Raw genomic sequence first — 20,941 nt, 5'->3', positions numbered from 1 at the left:
GTTATGGTGTACTAGGCACCTTAATTAGACCTCCTGTGGTCCAGGTTGTAAGCAATGTCTATCACAGCATTATCTATAACACAGGAAGACAAAGACCTAACAACTCTAGTAGCTGGAACTGACAGCATTTATATTAACTAGGAAACTAAGGACTTAATGAAGTTGCCTATAGAGGTGCATGCTCAGGATATACTTAAAACCCAACTCCAGAAGAGAGAAACTTACCATTGCCTCTGAAAACATTAGTACAGTTGAAACTCTTGCCAACTTGAGGATAGATCCTCAGTCCACACCATAGAAACCTCACTCTAGCACAAGATGGTTATGGTGTCAACATGAACATCAGAATCAAGTGGAAGCTTGGAAAACTTTAGGAAGCTTAAGTTTTAGAAGAACTTCAAGAATGAGCCCTAGAGAAATGTACTACAGAGGCAATAGAACCCATATTAATTCTTCCTGAGACACCAAGGTACTACTAGGAACATCCTATACTCATTGGATCCTCTAAAATTGATAAGTATCTCTCCTCCAATTATAAAATGAGAGCTGTTTCATAACCAACTATTATTGCTGAAAAACACCCACCAAATCAGTCAGAAGGACAGTAAGTGAAAGTTAAATATTGGTAACGAATATGGCTACATTCAGATTTATTAGTTCAACTGACAGTTGTTAATTCAGAGCCAATCTGTTGACAGAATACTATTCCTTTTGTTTAGTTGGTCCCTTAGCACACAGTTCCTATCCAGAACCACCCAAGGAAATGCCACGATCTTCCATGCTTCTGTCCAAAAAAAAAAAAAAGTCTTTCCTATTCTGAGTGAAAGGAATAAACAATAATGAAAACATCTAGTTGGATAAAAAAAAAAAAAAATTCAATGATGCCTAGTATGCTATATATAACGTATACATATAAACCTACACTATGAACATATACTGTACCTACATGTGTATCAATATATATACAGTCAACCCCCATATTTGCGAGGGTTAGGGACCACAAACCAACCCCCTGAATAGTTGAAATTCACGAACACTTGACACTCCCTCTAAAAACACTTATAACTGCCTATATTAATAGTTCAAATACCAAATACCTTAAACTATCATCCTAAAACACTTCAATATTCTCATAATTCACCTTCACTTTAATAATTAAATATTTCAATATCACTAATATTTCAAAACGTATAATTTCTGAGCACCTAGCTACAGTATATCGAAGTGAGAAGACCGGTTTAGGGAGGGAGCTGTAGCTACTGGGAGGGTTCGCTATAAAGAGGTCCCTCCTATACCTATGGAGGGGGAGAAAAATGGTTGATTACCAGCCAAAGCTTAAAAACTGGTTTCTTTTCACTTAAGTCTCTCTCTATAAGTTATTTAAAATTATTTAATCTTTTTACTATTATTACAGGAACAGTATTATTATTATTTAATCTTATATTACTAAATCTTATTAATAATCTTAATACTTGAAAATTACTACTTATTATTACCTATATTATTAAAGGTACAACATTATTATTTATATTATTTAATCTTATTATTTATTCTTTTTAATCTTAATATTTGAAAATTAGTAAATACTTTTCTTACAAAAATGTATTTAATGAAAATATGAAAATACGGTAATTAGTGAATATTGTTATATGAAAAAATCTGAATTACCGAATTTTCCACAAATAATTTGGAGAGGTTCCATAGTAAAATCCACGAATCGTGAACAGCGAATAGGCAGGGTTGACTGTATACCTAAGGAAGTGAAGGTGTTTGTCTGATAACATTGCTACTTGTGCTCAGAGCCACTCTACATACACATTGCTTGAAGTTCCTTTGATTGCTAAGAATTCGGGATTATAGGTGTAACAGACCTCCAAAACTGGTTAAACTCCTGAAATTCTAGACCTCCCATGATTGCGCCCAAGACCTACATTGAGGTATCTAAAGGACTGGATCCTTCTCCCCTGAAAGTTTAAACATCAAATCTGATAAGAGACCACCTGTTGACCAATGTTCAGGTAACAGGAAAGAAGCCAAGCCTGATTCTTGCCAGGTCAAAAATACTTTCCCAAAATCATATGATCTTGAGAAGACCTCTACCTCAAAAAAAAAAAAAAAAAAAAAAAACAACAACAACAACAACAACAACAACAAGACATTACAAGTGGATTAGCAGCGATAAACACCGCAAATAAAGGTGAAACTTCTCCAGAAGAAAACCCTAAACGGTGAGAATGTCTTCAAATCCAAAATCAAAAACCAGTACAGAAGGTAGTCCTTCCCCAAATCTACAAGAAGGTCGCGACATGGCTCTGCTCCCAGGGGGACCCAGTAACATTCCTCTGGCTTAAAGATAAGCTCCTCAAGACCTGCACAGCGTCGGCCTCCGAGAGGGCATCCCGCCTGATGGACCTCGCCCTCAACCCCAGGAGAGACGGGGACCCCAGGGACATGATGAACGCCATCGACGACCTCCTCCACCTCCCCGATACGGACATCTACGGCCTGCAGAGACAGGTTGACCTATCAACAGAGATCTTCCTGCTTCAGCTACATCCAGAGGTCCGATCCCAGATCCTGACCCCTTCAGCCTGGCCCGGGACGTCCTCGTTGAGACCGCGCACCGCCTGACGGAGGTTGTACGAGCGACCAGCAAAACTACAGCTGCGGTGCCCTCCACCAACGCCATCCTCCTTCAGGAAGTCCCCAAAGATCCCATCTGCGCTATCGTCAAGAAAAAGCCACCCCCCCCACCACAAAGAGGAGATACCTGGCCTTTGTCACTTCCACAAGAAGTTCGGCAAATACGCCAAGTTACGCCGGGCCCCCTGCTCATTCGCACATCCAAAAAACGGGCCGGGAGGCAGCCTGCCAACAGGCCGCCCGCACCTACGCAGCAGCAGTACTTCAGGGGCCACGGAAACCCTCGTCAGTAGGTTTCTACATCAGGGAGGCAACCTCCGGCAAGATGATGTTGGTGGACACCAGGGCCATCTGCTCGGTATTTCCACCCTCAGGAGAAGACCTCCGGCACCCGCTGGATGCGACGACCCACCTGATGGCAGCGAACGGGTCCCCCATCCCCTCCGAACCAGGCCTCTTTCAGTCTCCATCCTCAGGAGGAACTTCAACTGGGAGTTCATCATCGCTGGCGAACCCCACTTCCAGGGGCAGACTTCCTCGCCCACTACGACCTAGCAGTAGACGTGGTTCGGAAGCGCCTCATCGATATGAGGACCTGTCAGGCCCTGCCCCTATCCACCAGCCCCTGTGAGACAATCCTCTGCTCCATAGGATTCCACCAGCATGGCAACCTCCTGAAGGAGTTCCCTGGAGTGTTCATGCCAGAACTCCGTTTGATGCCCGGAACACCTGCAAAGCATGGTATCTACCATCACATATCAACGAAGGGCCCCCCGGTCTATGGCAAGTTCCGACGGCTTCCCAGCAGCGCCTCCCCAGCAGCACCTTCAGGAGGCGAAGAAATCTGCAGGAAGGCCTCCAGCCCCTGGGCCTCCCCCTCCACATGGTGAAGAAGGCTGACGGCACCTGGAGACCCTGTGGGGACTATTGCCGTCTGAACATAGTGACAAAGCCAGACCACTACCCCCTGCTGAACATGCAGGACCTGACATCTTCATTCCATGGGGCCAAAATATTCTCCAAAGTGGACCTTCTGAAGTCACATTTCCAGGTTCCTGTAGCACTGGAAGACATCCCGAAGACTGCCATTGTTACACCATTCAGATCCTTCGTCTTTGCATTCTCCAACTTCGGGTTGAGGAACGCAGGGGTGACCTTCCAGTGTCTGAAGGACAGCATCCTCAGTGACCTGGACTTCTGCGTCTGCTATGTAGATGACATACTCATATTCTCCAGGTCACGGGAGGAACACCTTCAGCACCTGCGGGCTGTCCTCAAACGGCTGAATGACAACAGGGTCGTCATGCAGTTCGACAAGTGTACCTTCAGGGTGGAGAAAATCGAATTCCTGGACCACGAAATCTCCACCAAGGGCGTCCACCCCGTCTTCTAAGGTCAGGGCCATTGAGAAGTTCCCCGCGCCCACATCAATCAAGGCCCTTCAGGAGTTCCTCGGGATGGTGAACTATTACGGAGATTCATCCCGGGGGTTGCCCACACCATGGGCCCCCTGATGGAGGCCCTGAAGGGACGCCCCAAATCCTTGGTGTGGGGACCAAAACAGGACGGGGCCTTCCACGAAGCGAAGGCATCCATCGCCAAAGCAGCGACGTTGGCACACCATGACCCCAGTGCCCCTCTGCAGCTGACAACAGACGCCAGCACTGTTGCCTGTGGTGCTGTCCTAGAACAGGTAATCCACGGCATACCCCACCCCTTTACTTCTTCAGCAAGAAACTTAAGTCCCACTGAGGCACGATACAGCACGTTCGACAGGGAGCTCCTCACCGCTTACATGGCGGTGAGACACTTCAAGTTCCTCCTGGAGGGGATGTCCTTCATCCTGTGGACAGACCACCAACCCCTGGTCCACGCCTTCACGAAGGTGGGTGACGTTTGGTTGGCAAGGCAGCAGAGGCATCTGGCAGCATTGGCGGAGTTCTCCTGTTCCATCCGTTACATCCCAGGCAAGAACAATCATGTAGCAGATGCCCTCTCCAGGATTGAGGTCAACTCCATCCAGCTCGGGATCGATTATGAGGACCTCGCCCGTGAACAGGCTGTCGACCCACAGACACCCACCTACCATACCACCTACACGTCCCTGGTGTGGAGGGACGTGCCCTTCGGAAATTCAGGTCTCACCCTCCTCTGCGATAACCCCGGCCTCCCGACGTAAGAAGGTCTTCGACGTGATCCATGGCCTCTCCCACCCCTTGGGCCGTACCACCTTGCACCTCCTGATGGAAAAATTCATGTGGCACAGGATCTGAAAGGACGCCAGGACCTAGGCCAAGCAATGCCTCCACAGCCAGAGAAGCAAGATAGGCAGGCGCACAGAATCGGGAGTAGGAGAGTTCCCGCAGCCGAGACACTTCGGACACATCCGCGTCGACATCGTTGGCCCCCTACCTTTTTCAGGAGCAGCCAGGTACATCCTGACAGTCGTTGACCGCTCCACCAGATGGCCAGAGGCAACGCTGATGACCGAAGCAACTTCTACAGCATGCGCAGAAGCTCTCCTAACCAGTTGGATTAGTCGGTTCGGAGTCCCGAACGACATATCCACGGATAGGGGCTCAGCATTCCTGTCGGAGTTATAGGTCGCCCTGACCCAGCTCCTGCGTACCAACCACCACACCACAACATCTTACAACCCCGAGGCAAACGGGATGGTGCAAAGGTTTCACCGTTCACTAAAGGCCTCCCTTACAGCAAGGTGTTCAGGAGATAATTGGAAGAACAAGCTACCTTGGGTCCTCTTCAGTCTCAGGACCGCCCCACCGGCCAACGGCGAGCCGTCCCCTGCCAAGAAAGTCTATGGGGAAACGCTACCTGTGCTGGGAGAACTGGTCAAAGGAAGGAAGGACATCACCATGCAGAGGCTACAGGAGATAGCCGACAAGTTTGTACCTTGCAGGCGATCCTTCCAAGTGAGGACCCCAGTATACATTCCCCCAGCCTTATCTTCTTGCAAGTTCGGTGTAATGGGAAGGCCTACCAGCTTCACATCCATGGGAGGGAAGATTGGGTCTCCATAGACCGAATGAAACCAGCCTTTCTGCCTGACAAAGACGATCCAGGTGTCGAGGATCAACGGGCCACCCAGGCCCCCCTTATTGCACGTCAACAGGGCAAGAGGAAGAAACGGGGACGTCCTCCCAGAGCAGTCGATCCCCCAAGGGCCACCAAGGGGCTGGTATCCTGCAGGAGGACACCGAGGACGGTGCCACTCCCTTAATTTTCACTTCAAAATCCAGGGGGACCCTCCACCCTCCCTCACATTACAGGAATTAATCAGACGTCACAAACGTTTTAGGGGGGGAGTACTGTAAGGTCTCCCCTGAAACCCGTTTTCCTCCACTCCGTTTTCTGTAAGGACCTTCCAGCTTTCACCTTAGAGGACTCCACAACCCGAGGTCGTTGGGTCACGGTCATCGGAAGTGTCCTACTGTTGAATTATGTAAATATGAGACCAGACGACATTAACAACATATTTATTGTAACATTTGTCTGGCAGGTCATATACCATGACTTAGATTTTGTTTCTCAAAGTTGTATATATTGTATTTGTATAATTGGTTGACCCAGGTCACACAAATGCCCTTCATCCAGATAAGGCCGCGGTCATTTTAAGGAAGTCGTGTGCATTGTTTGTCAATAAATCAGTCTCGCTGTTCTGTCATTGTATTTTTGGACAACCTTATACTATCAGTATTAATTGCTAACCCTATTGCAAAATCGAATTATTGTAACTCAAGCACTACCTGTACTTGATGGATACGCTACCTTAGGCGTTATCAGAGATGCATCCATTGCCCAGGAGACCAATCACGACACTCAAAACAAAGATTACTTGCACTACAATCACGAATACAACACCCACTGCATAAAGTGTGGGGGGTCAGTCTCAAAAGATGAGAGGTAGCGCATACAGGGCTGCACTTCTTGGCAAGGGCAGTGTCTCTGAACACAAGAATTCGGTGCCTCTTCAAGGCCAGAGGCTATGGAGCCTGTTTCCATAACACAAACTAGATCACACACACACAAATATGCACAATATCATACAAGAAAAAATAACTAAAATTGAAAAACAGGACTGATCACCAGAGTAATGAAATCGCTAGAAGCTTCCAGAATGGAATATCGGCTTCCAGGTAGAGATTGAATCAGCAAACATCTGCACTAGGAAGCATCAGATGACAAACCGACACTAAAAGCCTGGGGGAGACAGGAACACCTCTCCCTCCTATCCCCACCTGTGGGCCAGACAATTATTGCTTACCTTGGCCACTAATCTAATGGTCCAGCTCACACTTAATACAGTATTCCATATGTAAAGACCGAAGGTTTAACATTCACGTATAAATAACTAAAGGCACACAGGCGATACGAGCACATGCCATAAGCATGCCAGCCATAGGCATGCCAGCCATAGGCATACAAGCCATGGGCATGCAAGCGATAGCCGCACAAGCCAAAGCATGTACACGTTAGGCACACACGCAATAGGCGCACAAGCCATAGGCGCACACGATAGGAAAAAGCCATACACATGCATGTGATCGGAAAAAGCTGTAGGTGCGCAAGAGACAGGCACACAAGCCATAAGCACGCATGCAAGAGGCATACAAGCCATAGATGCACACGCAATAGGAGCACTAGTCAAGGGAATGCATGTGACAGGAGTGCTTGCGCGAGGCTTACAAGTCATAGACGCACACATGATAGGGCACAGCCATAGGCATGCATGCGATAGGCGCACAAGCCATAGGCATGCAAGCAATAGGCGTTATGGGTAAGCGATACATTCATGTGCAAGAATGCAGCATCACGGCAAAATGAGCAAATTCATGCTGGGCGCATGCTACTGGTGCATCAAAATTGTAAGGTGCATTATCTCCCTGGCCGAAAAAATCCACAATACACTGGAAAGCCGAAGGCAGACTAGGCTTCTCACTAGAACCTAACTGATACCTATATTAGCCTTAAACCGCAAACAACCCTTAACTACAGGGGACTGAACTGAAGCAAAACTGATCACAGCAAAAGGGTAACTCTTCTCGAAAGGCAGCTTAAACTCGCTTGAATACTACCAGAAAGAGATAAAGCATCACTGCTACCAAGCTGATCCAATACGGTAAAATTAAACATGGAAAAAAATGTCAGGAGACTCTTCTTATTCTTACCTGAGTGATCTTACCGTAGAGCAAATTCTGGTGCTAGAACTGGTGCCACTAAAGCCAGACCTAATGCCCTACCAGACCGAACAGAACAAGGGGACAACGGGCACAGATCCACACAGCTTTCATACATATCCCAGTTCCCTGTCACTCCAAGCCATGAGAGAGTAAGACAAGACACGCCAAGGACAGGGCAAGAAAAAGAAGGGGCACTGACCCTTCCTCCAAAGCTGTAAACATCCCGAACTTACTGACTCTTGGGAGTGTAGCGCAGAAAACCCTAATGATGATGATAAAATTTTGTGAAACTTATGCTTAGTGAACATAAAAAATTACTTCATCCTATCAACTCTAATGACCTGAATTGATGGGAAGCTCAATTGGAGTAACAGATCGAAGAGAAGCATAGGACCTAACCAGTTACTAAATGGGGGAGCAGACAAGACATCATCCCTTTAACTCAAGTCCTACAAGTATTACCCTCTATAGCTGTTTCTACATCCTAACAAGCTCTCCCTTCGCAATCAATTACCACATTTCGTTCAATTATGATTCATATAGTCATCCAATCATAACTTTCCCTCAGCAAAACATATCAGTAGGGTCAATAAACTGGAGTAATCCCTATAACGGCATCTCTGACCTGACAGGTTCTTGCTGAATGAATAGAAAAATAAAAGAAACCTACAGAAAACCCGAGTCCATCTGTCGAACTCCTACCAAAACCAGCGACAAAAGTAGACTGATCAGCTACGAGTGTTTGTACCTATCGGTCCCCTGGAGAGGGCTGGGGGAAGTAGATGGATAGAAGACATACTCATAGAAAACCCGTGTTCTTTTTTTTTTTTTTTTTTTTTTTTTTTTCAATCTGTTATAGAGGGATGAATAAATTTGTTTTTATTTAGCATTTCCCAACGTTTTGTGAGAGAGAGAGAGAGAGAGAGTGTAATTGTCGTTAGTGAGTGCTTCGGTTGTTGGAAGAGGGATGAGGTCGTTAGTTTGTTTACGGCGCTGTCTGTCTGTGGAATATGTGAAGGATTTTTCGGTTTTAGAGTGAGTCTTGAGTCAGAGCTAGTGCTGGTCTGTCGTTTGGTTTTGGAAAGTTTTTTGTGTGCTTTTTGAGAGTTGTTGTTTTCCCTTGTTAGTGTGCTGTTCTTGTTGCTGTATGTTCATGAGTCGTGTGTTTTTCTGTTTTGGTTGGGTTTGTGTTTTTTTGTGTGCTGTGTTGGCGACCGTGGACGCCTTACTCCATCTTCCAGCAACCGAGGATCAGGGTGAGTGTTGTGTACTGTTTTTTGTGGTTTGAAATTCCGCCACATAATATTTGGCGCCCAACGTGGGGCAGCTGGTATTGCAGCTGCAATTGAGATTGGTGGCTGGTAGTGTGACTGAAGAGAAGGATGGAAGAGGAACTGGTGAGGTTGAGAGAGGAGAATACGTGGTTGAGGGGTGAGAATGAGAGATTGAGGAGTCAGTTGGAGGAGATGGGGGTAATGCTAAGAAGTGCGAAAGAAGAAATGAAAGGGGAGATGAAAGAGTCAGAAGAGAGAATGGAAGAGAGGGTGGATAAAAAGTTGGAGGGAATGATGAAAGGTGTGGAAGAAATGGTGAAAGGTATGTTCAAAGGTGTTTTTGGAGAAGGGGCTGTTGGAGGCAGGTTCTCTGGAACGTGTGAAGGGGCAAGAGAGAAAGAAAAGGAGGAAGAAGTGAATGGAAGCGTGAGTGATGAAAGTGATATGGGAATAGGAAGTAAGAAACGAGGGAATGAGAGGCAGGGGAAGGAAAAGGGGAATGAAAAGCAAGGGAAGGAACAGAGGGAAAGTAAGGATAAGTCAGGGGAAGAAAAAGGGAAGAAGGGAAAGGGAAAGGAAATTGGTAAGAAGGGTAAGGAAGTGGGAAAGGCAGGAAAGAAGGGAGAGGGTGAAGGCAGTAGTGATAGTGAGGTGGATGGAGGTGAGTGGATAAAAGTGGATAAAAATGAGGGGAAGAAGAGTGTAATGAGTAAGATGAATGTAAGTGCAGAAGTGGACTCTTTGTATTCGGAAGAGGGTATGAAAGGACAGAGTGAAAGTAGCGAAAGTGAGAGTGAAAGTGAGAAAGAAGTGAGAAAGGCTATGTATGTGAGGGAGGTACCCCGGTGTGAAAGGTATAATGAGTATGGAAGTAGGGATGTGCATGATTTCTTTAGGGAGTATGAAAGGTTTTGTCAGGATAAGTATGGGGAAAGTAGAGTGTGGGCACAAGAATTAGGAGAATATTTGACTGGGTTTTGCTTGATATGTATAGGGTTATTATGAGTGTGGGAGATGTTGAGTATGACAAGGTGAAAGCTAGACTAGTTGAGCAAGCGAGGCGTATGAACGCGAGTGTTAAGTATAAGAGGAAGAATGAATTTGATGAGGCAAGAATGAAAGCTGGGGAAACCTTGTCACTGTATGCTTGTAGGCTGGAGACGTTGGCAAGGAAGAAGTTTGGGGATGATGGGATAGATGAATGTAAGGAGTTAGTATGGAAGTTGTTAGGGACTGTGCCAGATGGAGTTAGAGAATTTGTGAACTTGAAGTGGAAGGAGAAGAAAAGATGGACGAATGAAAGGTTGACTTGGGGAGAAATTTTGGAAATTGTAGAAGATTATGAGCTTGACAGGGTTATAAAGAGAGCAGAAGTGTAAGTGTAAGGGTTGGGGTAGATGAGAGAGTACCAGAGTTTGGAAGCTTTAGGGATGCAGTGTTGAGGGGCCCAATGAGAATGGCCGATAGTGTAATAGATAGGAGTGTAAGAGCAAGTAATGTGGAGGTGCCAGTGAGGATGAATGGTGGGTTTGTAAGGGAACAACGGGTTGGACGGGTTAGGGATAGTAGTGTACAAAGGGGAAGGTCAATGAGTGGAAGTCGAGCGAAGTGTTTTAGATGTGGAAAGGAAGGACATACAAAGAATGAGTGTAGGTGGGCTTTGGGAGCGTGTTTGGTGTGGGCAACAGGGACATTTGGTAAGGGAGTGTACGAAAGATAGGGGGGTTAAATGCTACAGGTGCGGACAGGTGGGTCATATTGCTAATGGTTGTAGGGGTACCCGAGTGAATGTAATATGTGGTAACTGTGGTAAGAATGGGCATTATGCGAGAATGTGTTTAGAACCAAGAGCGAAGTGTGACGAATGTGGAATGGTAGGGCATGTATCAAGTGTATGTAGACGAAAGAGGGTGACTGTGACAGCGAATTCGGGAAACTGAGTGTGAAGGGGTTCAAATGGGTGGATCCTCCAGGATGCAAGCGGTGCGTGTGATGTATGTACGAGGGGTTGTTGCATGAGGGGGGCTTTGCTGGAAAGACTGACGAGCGCATGAAGCAATTTGTTTTGATAGAGTATGGTAGAAAACGTAAGAAAGGGAAGAACATAAGTGAACGGAATGGTCGTAAGTTGTGTGATAGGGGTGTGAGTGCCAGTGGAAATGAGTGATAAAGCGTGTAATACGGATGAATGGGATGGTATGAATAGAACGTATAGCATATGCGGGTTTGATATAACTGAGTTGACTGAACATGTACGGGTTAGTGAACGGTTGGAGGTGAGCGAAAGTGTAAGAGTAAGAGAGCGTAGCAGTAATATACGAGTGATTGAAAGCATGAATGAATCGATGCATGAATTGGAAAGGTCAATGAGCAAATGGGATGGGTTAATTGAAGAATTGGGGGAGGTATTTGGGAACAAGTTAGAGGGTATAGATGAGATTGTGGATGAAATTGAGAGTGGTAATAGTGAAGAAGATAGCGTGAATCTGAGAGAGAATGGAGGAGAAGATGTGAGTTTGAATGTTGCTAGAAGAGAAAATGATTCTGAGAGAATGATTGCATGCCCTTGAACGCGATCTAGAGGACCTGCTAGTGAGCATCCGTGGGTGTTGCGTAAGGCGATTTGAAAGAGGTGTGAAAGGTGTTGGTTGGGAAATGCTAAAAAGGGGGAGAAATATAGAGGATGAATAAATTTGTTTTTATTTAGCATTTCCCAACGTTTTTGAGAGAGAGAGAGTGTAATTGTCGTTAGTGAGTGCTTCGGTTGTTGGAAGAGGGATGAGGTCGTTAGTTTGTTTACAGCGCTGTCTGTCTGTGGAATATGTGTAGGATTTTTCGGTTTTAGAGTGAGTCTTGAGTCAGAGGTAGTGCTGGTCTGTCGTTTGGTTTTGGACAGTTTTTTGTGTGCTTTTTGAGTTGTTGTTTTCCCTTGTTAGTGTGCTGTTCTTGTTGCTGTATGTTCGTGAGTCGTGTGTTTTTCTGTTTTGGTTGGGTTTGTGTTTTTTTGTGTGCTGTGTTGGCGACAGTGGACGCCTTACTCCATCTTCCAGCAACCGAGGATCAGGGTGAGTGTTGTGTACTGTTTTTTGTGGTTTGAAATTCCGCCACACTGTCGAACTACCACTGGCACAAACGTAAAGCTGTATAATGGAGAGGTAAGAGTCATTTAAAAAATCACATTCATTAAATATATATACAACATAACCATTTTCCAATTCATAGTCTACTCCATTCACCCCAACTGAAAAGCATTTTTCCCTTAACTTTTACCAAAATCAAATTTTTGTATGATGCTGCCCTTAACATTAGCCGAGGTGCAGCCCGAAACTATATGTCAGCCTAAAGCTGATTAGGAATAGAAATGCACTCATAGAATTCTCATTCTAATCCTAAAGTATGTACAGAAAGTGTATTTACCTGCTTCTCATGCTCGAAGGTTATGTACACATAACCCTTCTGAGGATTTGAACTACTCTCCTTGCCAGGCCATTCAACTTTTATGTTACCAAACTCTATGAAGGTCTGCTTTAAAACTAATTCAGTGACATCCCATGGAACTCCTCCAAGAAAAACCTGAAAAATAAATCAATTTACATAGAATTGTATGTCCGAGTCTCCCGGTTATCATCACCATCATCATGTAGTTTAACCAAACCATTTAGCTCTCACTGTGCTGGGCCAAATGACTGGTCTCCATTAATGATCAATTCTAGGTTATTAAATTATATTTAAAATCTTTATAACTGGTTGACTGAAAATAACAATTGACAATTTCTTCAAATGATTAGTTTCCAAACCTTGACCTCCTTTGTCGATTGTATTTTGGACATTCACACAAAAAATTTTTAACTGTTAGTACAGTATTATTCTACAGTTTGCGTATATAGGGATTTTGATCTTGTGGGCTATTCATCAAATATTCATGGGTCAAATGAAGGTGACCAATTCTAAGAATCAAATTATTGAAGCATGTCATTCCTTTTGACATGATGAACTTCATATTCTAACACTGAGCTTGGTCTGTTTAATTTCACTAAGTTCATTATCCCATAAATTCTGCCATTTACCGATTACAATGGGTTGAAGACATGTTATACATAAAATATCTTCAGCCTCCAAACCTGGTATAATGTAGCTTTCACTTATATTCTGCAAGAAATTGAATCAATACTAACTGGTGCAATGAACAAATTTAATAAATTGTGTGTGCACTAATCATGTCAAACTTAGCTTGGATGGTTGTGCTGAAAGAAACTAAAATGCTTATAATTAACCCTTTCCTGCCCAATTGACGGCATATTACGCAACAACCCCCTACCCCCCTTCTTGTCTGACTGACGTAATTATACGTAAAATTTACCGACATTTTTCGTACGTGTGGTAGGGGTAAATTTTTTTTATTTTCGTACAGTTGGTGGTTTTCATAGGCTAAAGCATACCTTGGACCGTAACTTAGGCATCGATACGCCAGGCAAGCAGTCCCTATACTGCGCATGCGCAATCCCCTGGCATAGTAAATTTCCCACAATGAAATCAGCTGATCCTACCCACGTTTTTCTCGTATCTTAATTTTTTTATAAAATGTAGGATTACATTATTGGAAACACTCTGTTTGGTATCCTCTATTTTCTATAAATTTTTAGTTCCTCTACTGTGCATGCACAAATCCATGGCGTAGTAAAATTCTCACAATGACATCAGCTGATCGCACCCACGCAGGCCTGGCAGGCCACACTTCTGTCAGAGACCATGCGTACGAGGCTGGGTAAACGTGTGGCTGTTTACATAAGCGGCGTCAATCGAGAACAGTTTCCAACATGCTTTTCGCAAAGTTTTTGGTAAAACTAGCGGAAATTTGTTAGTGCATCACATAAGAGACGTCTGGATTTTAGGCAGGGCTCTGAATCTCATTTTCATTATCATATATATCGATATTTAGAGAATTTTTGTTGGCTTTCTCATAAAAATAATTCATTCACCCAACTGTTATAGCTTTTGAGCTCTGAACGATAATGTTGACAACGGTAACATTTTTTTTTTTCGTTTCGAACAGCTTATAATGTCAAAATGAAACTATTGCTCTTACCAAAGCCATTTTCTTGACTCTCACTTTATTCCTCAACCTTTCCTCTACATTTTTGTATATTTACAAAGTGATTTCTATGAAAAATCCGAGGTAGAGCTCTTCAAAAAATGTCTAGCGATAATTCTCACCGTATGCCCTGGCGCTCTGTTTCTTACCCACTTTTCTATCAATTTTTCACCAACTGGGCTGATTCGTTTTCATTGTTTTATATGTCGATATTTAGAGAATTTTTCTTGGCATTCTCATAAAAATAATTCATTCGCCTAACTGTTATAGTTTTTGAGCTACGAACAATAATGTTGACAACGGTAACTTTTTTCGTTTCGATCAATTTATAACGTCAAAATGAAACTGTTGCCGTTACCAAAGCCATTTTCTTGACTTTCCTTTATTCTTCAACTTTTCCTCTACTTTTTCGTATATTTACAAAGTAATTTCTATGAAAAATAACCGAGATAGGGCTCTTCAAAAAAAAATTTTTCTAGCGATAATTCTCACCATACGCCGGGCAGAGCGCTCTGTTTCTCACCCTCTTTTCTATCAATTTTTTCACCAACTGGACTTATTCGTTTTCCATTTTTTATATGTCAATATTTAGGGAATTTTATTGGCTTTCTCATAAAAAATTATTCATTCGCCTAACTGTTATAGCTTTTGAGCTACGAACGATAATGTTGACAACGGTAACTTTTTTTCGTTTCAATCAAATTATAACGTCAAAATGAAACTGTTGCCGGTACCAAAGCCATTTTTCTTGACTCTCACTTTATTCTACATCTTTTCCTCTACATTTTCGTATATTTACAAAGTAATTTCTATGAAAAATAACCGAGATAGGGCTCTTCAAAAAACTTTTTCTAGCGATAATTCTCACCATAGGCCGGGCAAATCGCTGTTTCTTACCCTCTTTTCTATAAATTGTTTCACCAACTGGACTTATTCGTTTTCATTGTTTTATATATCAATATTTAGAGAATTTTGTTGGCTTTCTCATAAAAAATAATCCATTCGCCTAACTGTTATAGCATTTTTGAGCTACGAACGATAATGTTGACTACGGTAACATTTTTTTCGTTTCAATCAATTTATAACGTCAAAATGAAACTGTTGCCGTTACCAAAGCCATTTTCTTGACTCTCACTTTATTCTACATCTTTTCCTCTACATTTTCGTATATTTACAAAGTAATCTCTATGAAAAATAACCGAGATAGGGCTCTTCAAAAAAACTTTTTCTAGCGATAATTCTCACCATACTTCCGGGCAAATCGCTCTGTTTCTTACCCTCTTTTCTATAAATTTTTCACCAACTGGACTTATTCGTTTTTTCATTGTTTTATATATCAATATTTAGAGAATTTTGTTGGCTTTCTCATAAAAAATAATCCATTCGCCTAACTGTTATAGCTTTTGAGCTACGAACGATAATGTTGACAACGGTAACATTTTTTTCGTTTCAATCAATTTATAACGTCAAAATGAAACTGTTGCCGTTACCAAAGCCATTTTTCTTGACTCTCACATTATTCTTCAACTTTTCCTCTACATTTTCGTATATTTACAAAGTAATTTCTATGAAAAATAACCAAGATAGGGCTCTTCAAAAAATCTTTTTCTAATGATAATTCTCACCAACGCCGGGCAGAGCGCTCTGTTTCTTGCCCTTTTTTCTATCAATTTTTTCACCAGCTGGACTTATTCGTTTTCCATTCTTTTATATGTCGATATTTAGAGAATTTTATTGGCTTTCTCATAAAAAATAATTCATTCGCCTGACATTCATATTTTTGGGTTACGAAACGAAAATATGAAAATAAGTAAAGATTTTTTTTTTCCGTGAAATAACTCACATTTTTTTGTATTTAGAGGGCTGGGACTCTTATTCTGACTATTCCACCATAAAATATAAACATTTAGAAAAAAAGGACAGCAAAATGAACGTTGTTGGCATAAAATTTCTATTTTTGCTGAATTTTCTGAAATAATTATTTTTAACTGTCAAGCACAAATTCCCAGACACATCGGGGCTCATGTGCCCTCAGTGATGTGATAACTATGCAGATATGAAAGGGTTAATCCTTCAACAAAAATTTGACTGTCAAAAGCTGGTTACCATTCTTTTCAAAAGGAATGATAACTACCAACTTTTCTACCCAATTTGCAAGCGAGGTTTAATGCTTTAGGTATTCTTTACTGTATTACAAGTACAGTAAACCCTCCATATTCGCAGATTTCTCTATGGAACATATATACGCATTATTCACTGAAAATTAGCCCATTCACAGCATTTTCACTGAGAAATATTCACTAATTACTGTACTTTCATCTTATTTTCATGACAATGCACTTTTTGTGATAAAACTATTAAAATACTCAGGTAGTGCCCAAGTTATAATTCGATTTTGCAATGAGTAAGCAATTAATACTGATACAACAATATTTATGAAATATTTTTGAATTTCGCGTGGGCACAGTCAGCTGCATACAATCAGGCAGCAAGAGAGACCACATTACAACAGACCAACTTCTTTTCCCCCCATCTCTTTATCCCATCTTCTAGTTAAAAAAGTAAAAGAATGATAAAAGTATTGTTAGTAACGTTATACTCTTGCATAAATGCGTACAGCCATAAACAACCAACCAAGAAACTGTTGTTTTGCTTATCACCAAATAGAATAACAGCTATTTTGCTTGTATTTAAACCATCTCATGATAATACACAATTACAGTAGGTTATAATACAAATGAAGTTAAGTAGAATAGGACTGATATATTTTTACATTATACCCTTATTCAGTATGGATAAAAGATCGGCAAGGATATGTACTGCTAAATTTAAGGTGCAAGTTGTAGCTGAAGATGAGAAAATGTTCAAGCTGCTAATGACCATAAACTATCGTGCATCAGCAACATGGATGAAACTTGACCGTAATTAAAACTGGAGAGAAAGTATCTTAATCAAAACTACTGGGCATGAAAGAACACATTACTGCTATTTTTACGCCGATAAATGATAAATATGTAAAGCTCGTATTCTGATGAAATCAAGTGAAAATAGAGAACAGAATCTTTATTTTTTTTTTTCTTCACACGTCATTGTCTCATCTTTAAGTTATATTTAGACTTAAAAACACCTCGTATAACAAAAAGTAACCTTGCCCCATATAAATAAAGTATCTAGAGATTCATTTACGCTAACTAGAAGCAAGAAAAGCCCTCTGAACTAAGCTAAATACGGCAGAATAAACTTACCGCATCAACGATTTCCAGACCGAAACATTGATACGTTATGATCACAATTTTTTCTTGGAACACTTATTGCTTTTACGTGGGCTATTTATAAAAAATTTATTCAGCTTTCCATTGCAATTTTCACTTTTTTCTTAACGTTATTCATTACCGAGTAATTACGAAAAATGTAAGCATAAATATGAGCACTCAAGAACCCAGTTGAGCCGTATAGTTCGACCTAGGGTTTACGAGTGCGTGAATAATTTTTTGTACGCCTGTTTGTGCATCTGTAAATAACTTCAATGTGTATGTATTATATATCATTCAAATGGCCATTCTTTGTACTTTATTGTGCTGAATGGCAAAATGTAAAAATAGTTTCTATATAAAAATCTTTAGTGAACAATTGACTTTGTGAAAAAACAAAACTTACGTCTTTGAGCTTCAATTGCTCAATTATTTACTGGAGAAAAAAAAAGCTTGAAAGTTAAGTATATCTTAGTATTTAACCTGACCACTGAGCTGGTTAACAGCTCTCCTACGGCTGGCCCGAAAGATTAGATTTATTTTACGCGGGTAAGAACCAACTGGTTACCTAGCAATGGGACCTACAGCTTATTGTGGAATCCGAACCACATTATGACGAGAAATGAATTTCTATCACCACAAATAAATTCCTCTAATTCTTCATTGGCCGCTCGGAGAGTCGAACGCTAGGCCAACAGCGTGCTAGCCGAAAGCTCTACCCACCCCTCCAATGAAGAACTAAAAACACCTATAGATTTTAGGTATATATATATATATATATATATATACTATATATATATATACAGGAAATTATTCAGCTTTCCATTGCAGTTTTCACTTTTTTTCTAGCATTATTTATTATAGAGTAATTACGAAAAATGTCAGGGTATATATATATATATGCGTTGAACGCCGTAGTTCAGCCGGAATTTATGCATGCATAGACAATTTTTTGTATGCCTGTTTGTGCATCTGTAAATAACTTAAATGTGCATGTATTATGTATCAATCAAACGGGTATTCTTTGTACTTAATCGTGCTCAACAGGGGAATGTACAGACTCACTGCCACTCCAGGACGTCTTTTTTTTATTTGCTCATAAATATATACAGCGATTGCTGTTGGGTTTAGTTCTTATCTTTCATGATAGTATGTAAGCTATAATTGTAATTTTGCAAAGAAAAGTGAAAAGAAATATTAGAAAAAACATGTATACCACACAAAGTTACCGAATCTCCCCCATCTCGGTAAATCTCGTAAATATTTTACAACAAATACACTCAGGATTTATTACTGATTTTAGTTCTTATGATGCTGTGTGAGCTGCAATTGTAATTTTACAAAATAAAATATTATAATTAGATAAAACATGCATGACTTGGCAAAATGAACATATTTTTACGAGTCTTGTAAAAGAGGCCCCCACACAGGGTTGTAAATAGTCACTTCCAAATTCTCATGGAAGGTAGGAAAAAATCTTTAGAATTTTTTTTTCTTACACCATGTGCATTTGCATATCTTCCTCTTCCCACTGATGTGTTTTTTTCTTAAACTGGCCAAACTTAAAGTTTGCCCAGTCTGGGGGAGTGCTTGATGTATATTTAGCCTGCCCCTTAAGGGTTAACAAAGAGGAAAACCTCAAGAATCGGCCTAGAAAAGGATGTCCAATGCACTACTTGAGAGCAGAATGACCAGATCATTGCTAAACTAGCCTCACAGCCTTTAACAACTGCTGTGAAAGTGAAAAAGAACTGGTTTTCTAATCTCTATTACGGTGAGGAGATTGCACAAACAAGGAATTCATCACCGAAGTCCAGTCATCAAAACCTCCACTCCCCATCTCAAAAATCACCAAAAGCGCTGAGCAGCCTTCGCTCTTCAGTATCTACCATTTGAGTTTGAATTCTGGGATAAAGTTATAAGGTGTGATGAGAAGACTCACTAGCGATGACCATGGTATACTCCACTACTGGCGACCTAATAACACAAAGTAATTATTAACGCTAGTTTCCAAGTAGGCTTAGACCTATGTGTAACATGAACTTTCTTGACCACACTTAGTGAATACCTACAAGCTCGTTAAAATGTAACTTTTCTTTTTTCTTTCAAGGACATCAATTTAGGCCAATTGGAGTTCAAATGAGTTAATTATCGAGAGTGAGAAAACATTCTTCATATCACTGTAAAATATCTGATGCTGAATTTTATGAAGTTTGGTAATATTCAGGGTTGGTACTTCAGTTTATTTATGACATTTTTGTATCTGAATTTTTAGTCTCACTAAAAATATTCAACCGTTGCAGCAAAATGGGTGGAAGAATTTCAGCAGGATTATGGGGGTTGGATGGCTGCTTGTGGCCCAGAGAAGCAGATTCCCATCAACAAACTTTTTACCAGACAACAGTATGTAGAAACTCGAAGTCCTGATCACATCAGTCAGGACTATTCAACAGTATTATACTGGATCATTGGCCAGTCTACCTTGTAATGGACAACTCTTCTGTTCATAACTCAAAAGTGGTCAGTGAATGGTTTGCTGAACAAAAAATGTTATAGACTTGGCCTGCAAAATCTCCTGACCTCAATCCAATTGAAAATCTTTGGGGACAAATGGAAAGAGAATGGGATATTGGGACAAAAAAACCAAACCTGCCCAGATCGAACAGCGCCTAGCAGTGAGAATCATTAAGATCGAAAAGAGGGATGAATAATTACTGTCAAAAGTTAGTAGATTCAATGCCAAACTGGCTAAAAGCTGTGACTGACATGGAGGTCATACAGAAAATATTATTTATCTTTTTCACAAATTAACCCATTCAGATGTAAATTTTTATCTTTATAAAAATCAGGGAAATGTATTTACAGGTAGTGCTTGAGTTATGATAATTCAATTTTGCGATGAGGTTAACAATTGATACTGATACAACAAAATTTTTTTGAAAATATTTTAAAATTTGTGTGACGGGCACAGGCAGCAGCATACAATCATGCAGCGAGTGACATCAAATTACAATAAGACTAACTTCTTTTCCTCATCTCTTTCTCTCATCTTACAGTTAAATTAAACAAACGAGAATAAAAGTACCGTTATTAAGGTTATACTCGCTGCGTATAGCCATAAACCGACCTAAAAACACAGTTTTGCTATGAACTGAACTGGATAACAGCCATTTTTCTTGCATTTCAACCATTGTATGATATTAAACAATTACCATAGTTACGTTGCAAATGACATTAAGTAGAATATGACTGATATATTTTTACATTATACCCTTATTCACTTTGGAGAAAAGATTGGAAAGGAAATATACTGCTAAATTTAAGCTGCAAGTTGTAGTTGAAGCTGAGAAAACAATGTTCAAGCTGCTAATGACTATAAATTATTGTGCATTGGCAACATGGATGAAACTCCCATAAACTTGTATCTACAGTACCATCAAACTCGATCATAAATAAAATTGGCGAGAAAAGTATTCTAAT

At 41.2% G+C, this 20,941-nt stretch overlaps 1 protein-coding gene across 2 annotated transcripts in view; it reads right to left on the bottom strand.

The window, feature by feature from the left end:
- The window catches only part of orb (polyadenylation element binding protein orb), a 208,534-nt gene that overhangs the window by 43,017 nt on the left and 144,576 nt on the right, over positions 1-20,941 (bottom strand). For both annotated transcript variants that reach the window (XM_067126228.1, XM_067126227.1), the window contains exon 10: positions 12,536-12,691. In XM_067126228.1, coding sequence (XP_066982329.1) covers positions 12,536-12,691 — 156 coding nt within the window. The remainder of the gene's footprint in view (positions 1-12,535; positions 12,692-20,941) is intronic.

Source organism: Macrobrachium rosenbergii, chromosome 24 (genome assembly GCF_040412425.1).
Source record: "Macrobrachium rosenbergii isolate ZJJX-2024 chromosome 24, ASM4041242v1, whole genome shotgun sequence".
NCBI classification, from domain to species: Eukaryota; Metazoa; Arthropoda; class Malacostraca; order Decapoda; family Palaemonidae; genus Macrobrachium; species Macrobrachium rosenbergii.
The sequence above is the reverse complement of the archived record's forward strand: the minus strand, read 5'-3'. Positions and strand labels throughout refer to the sequence as shown.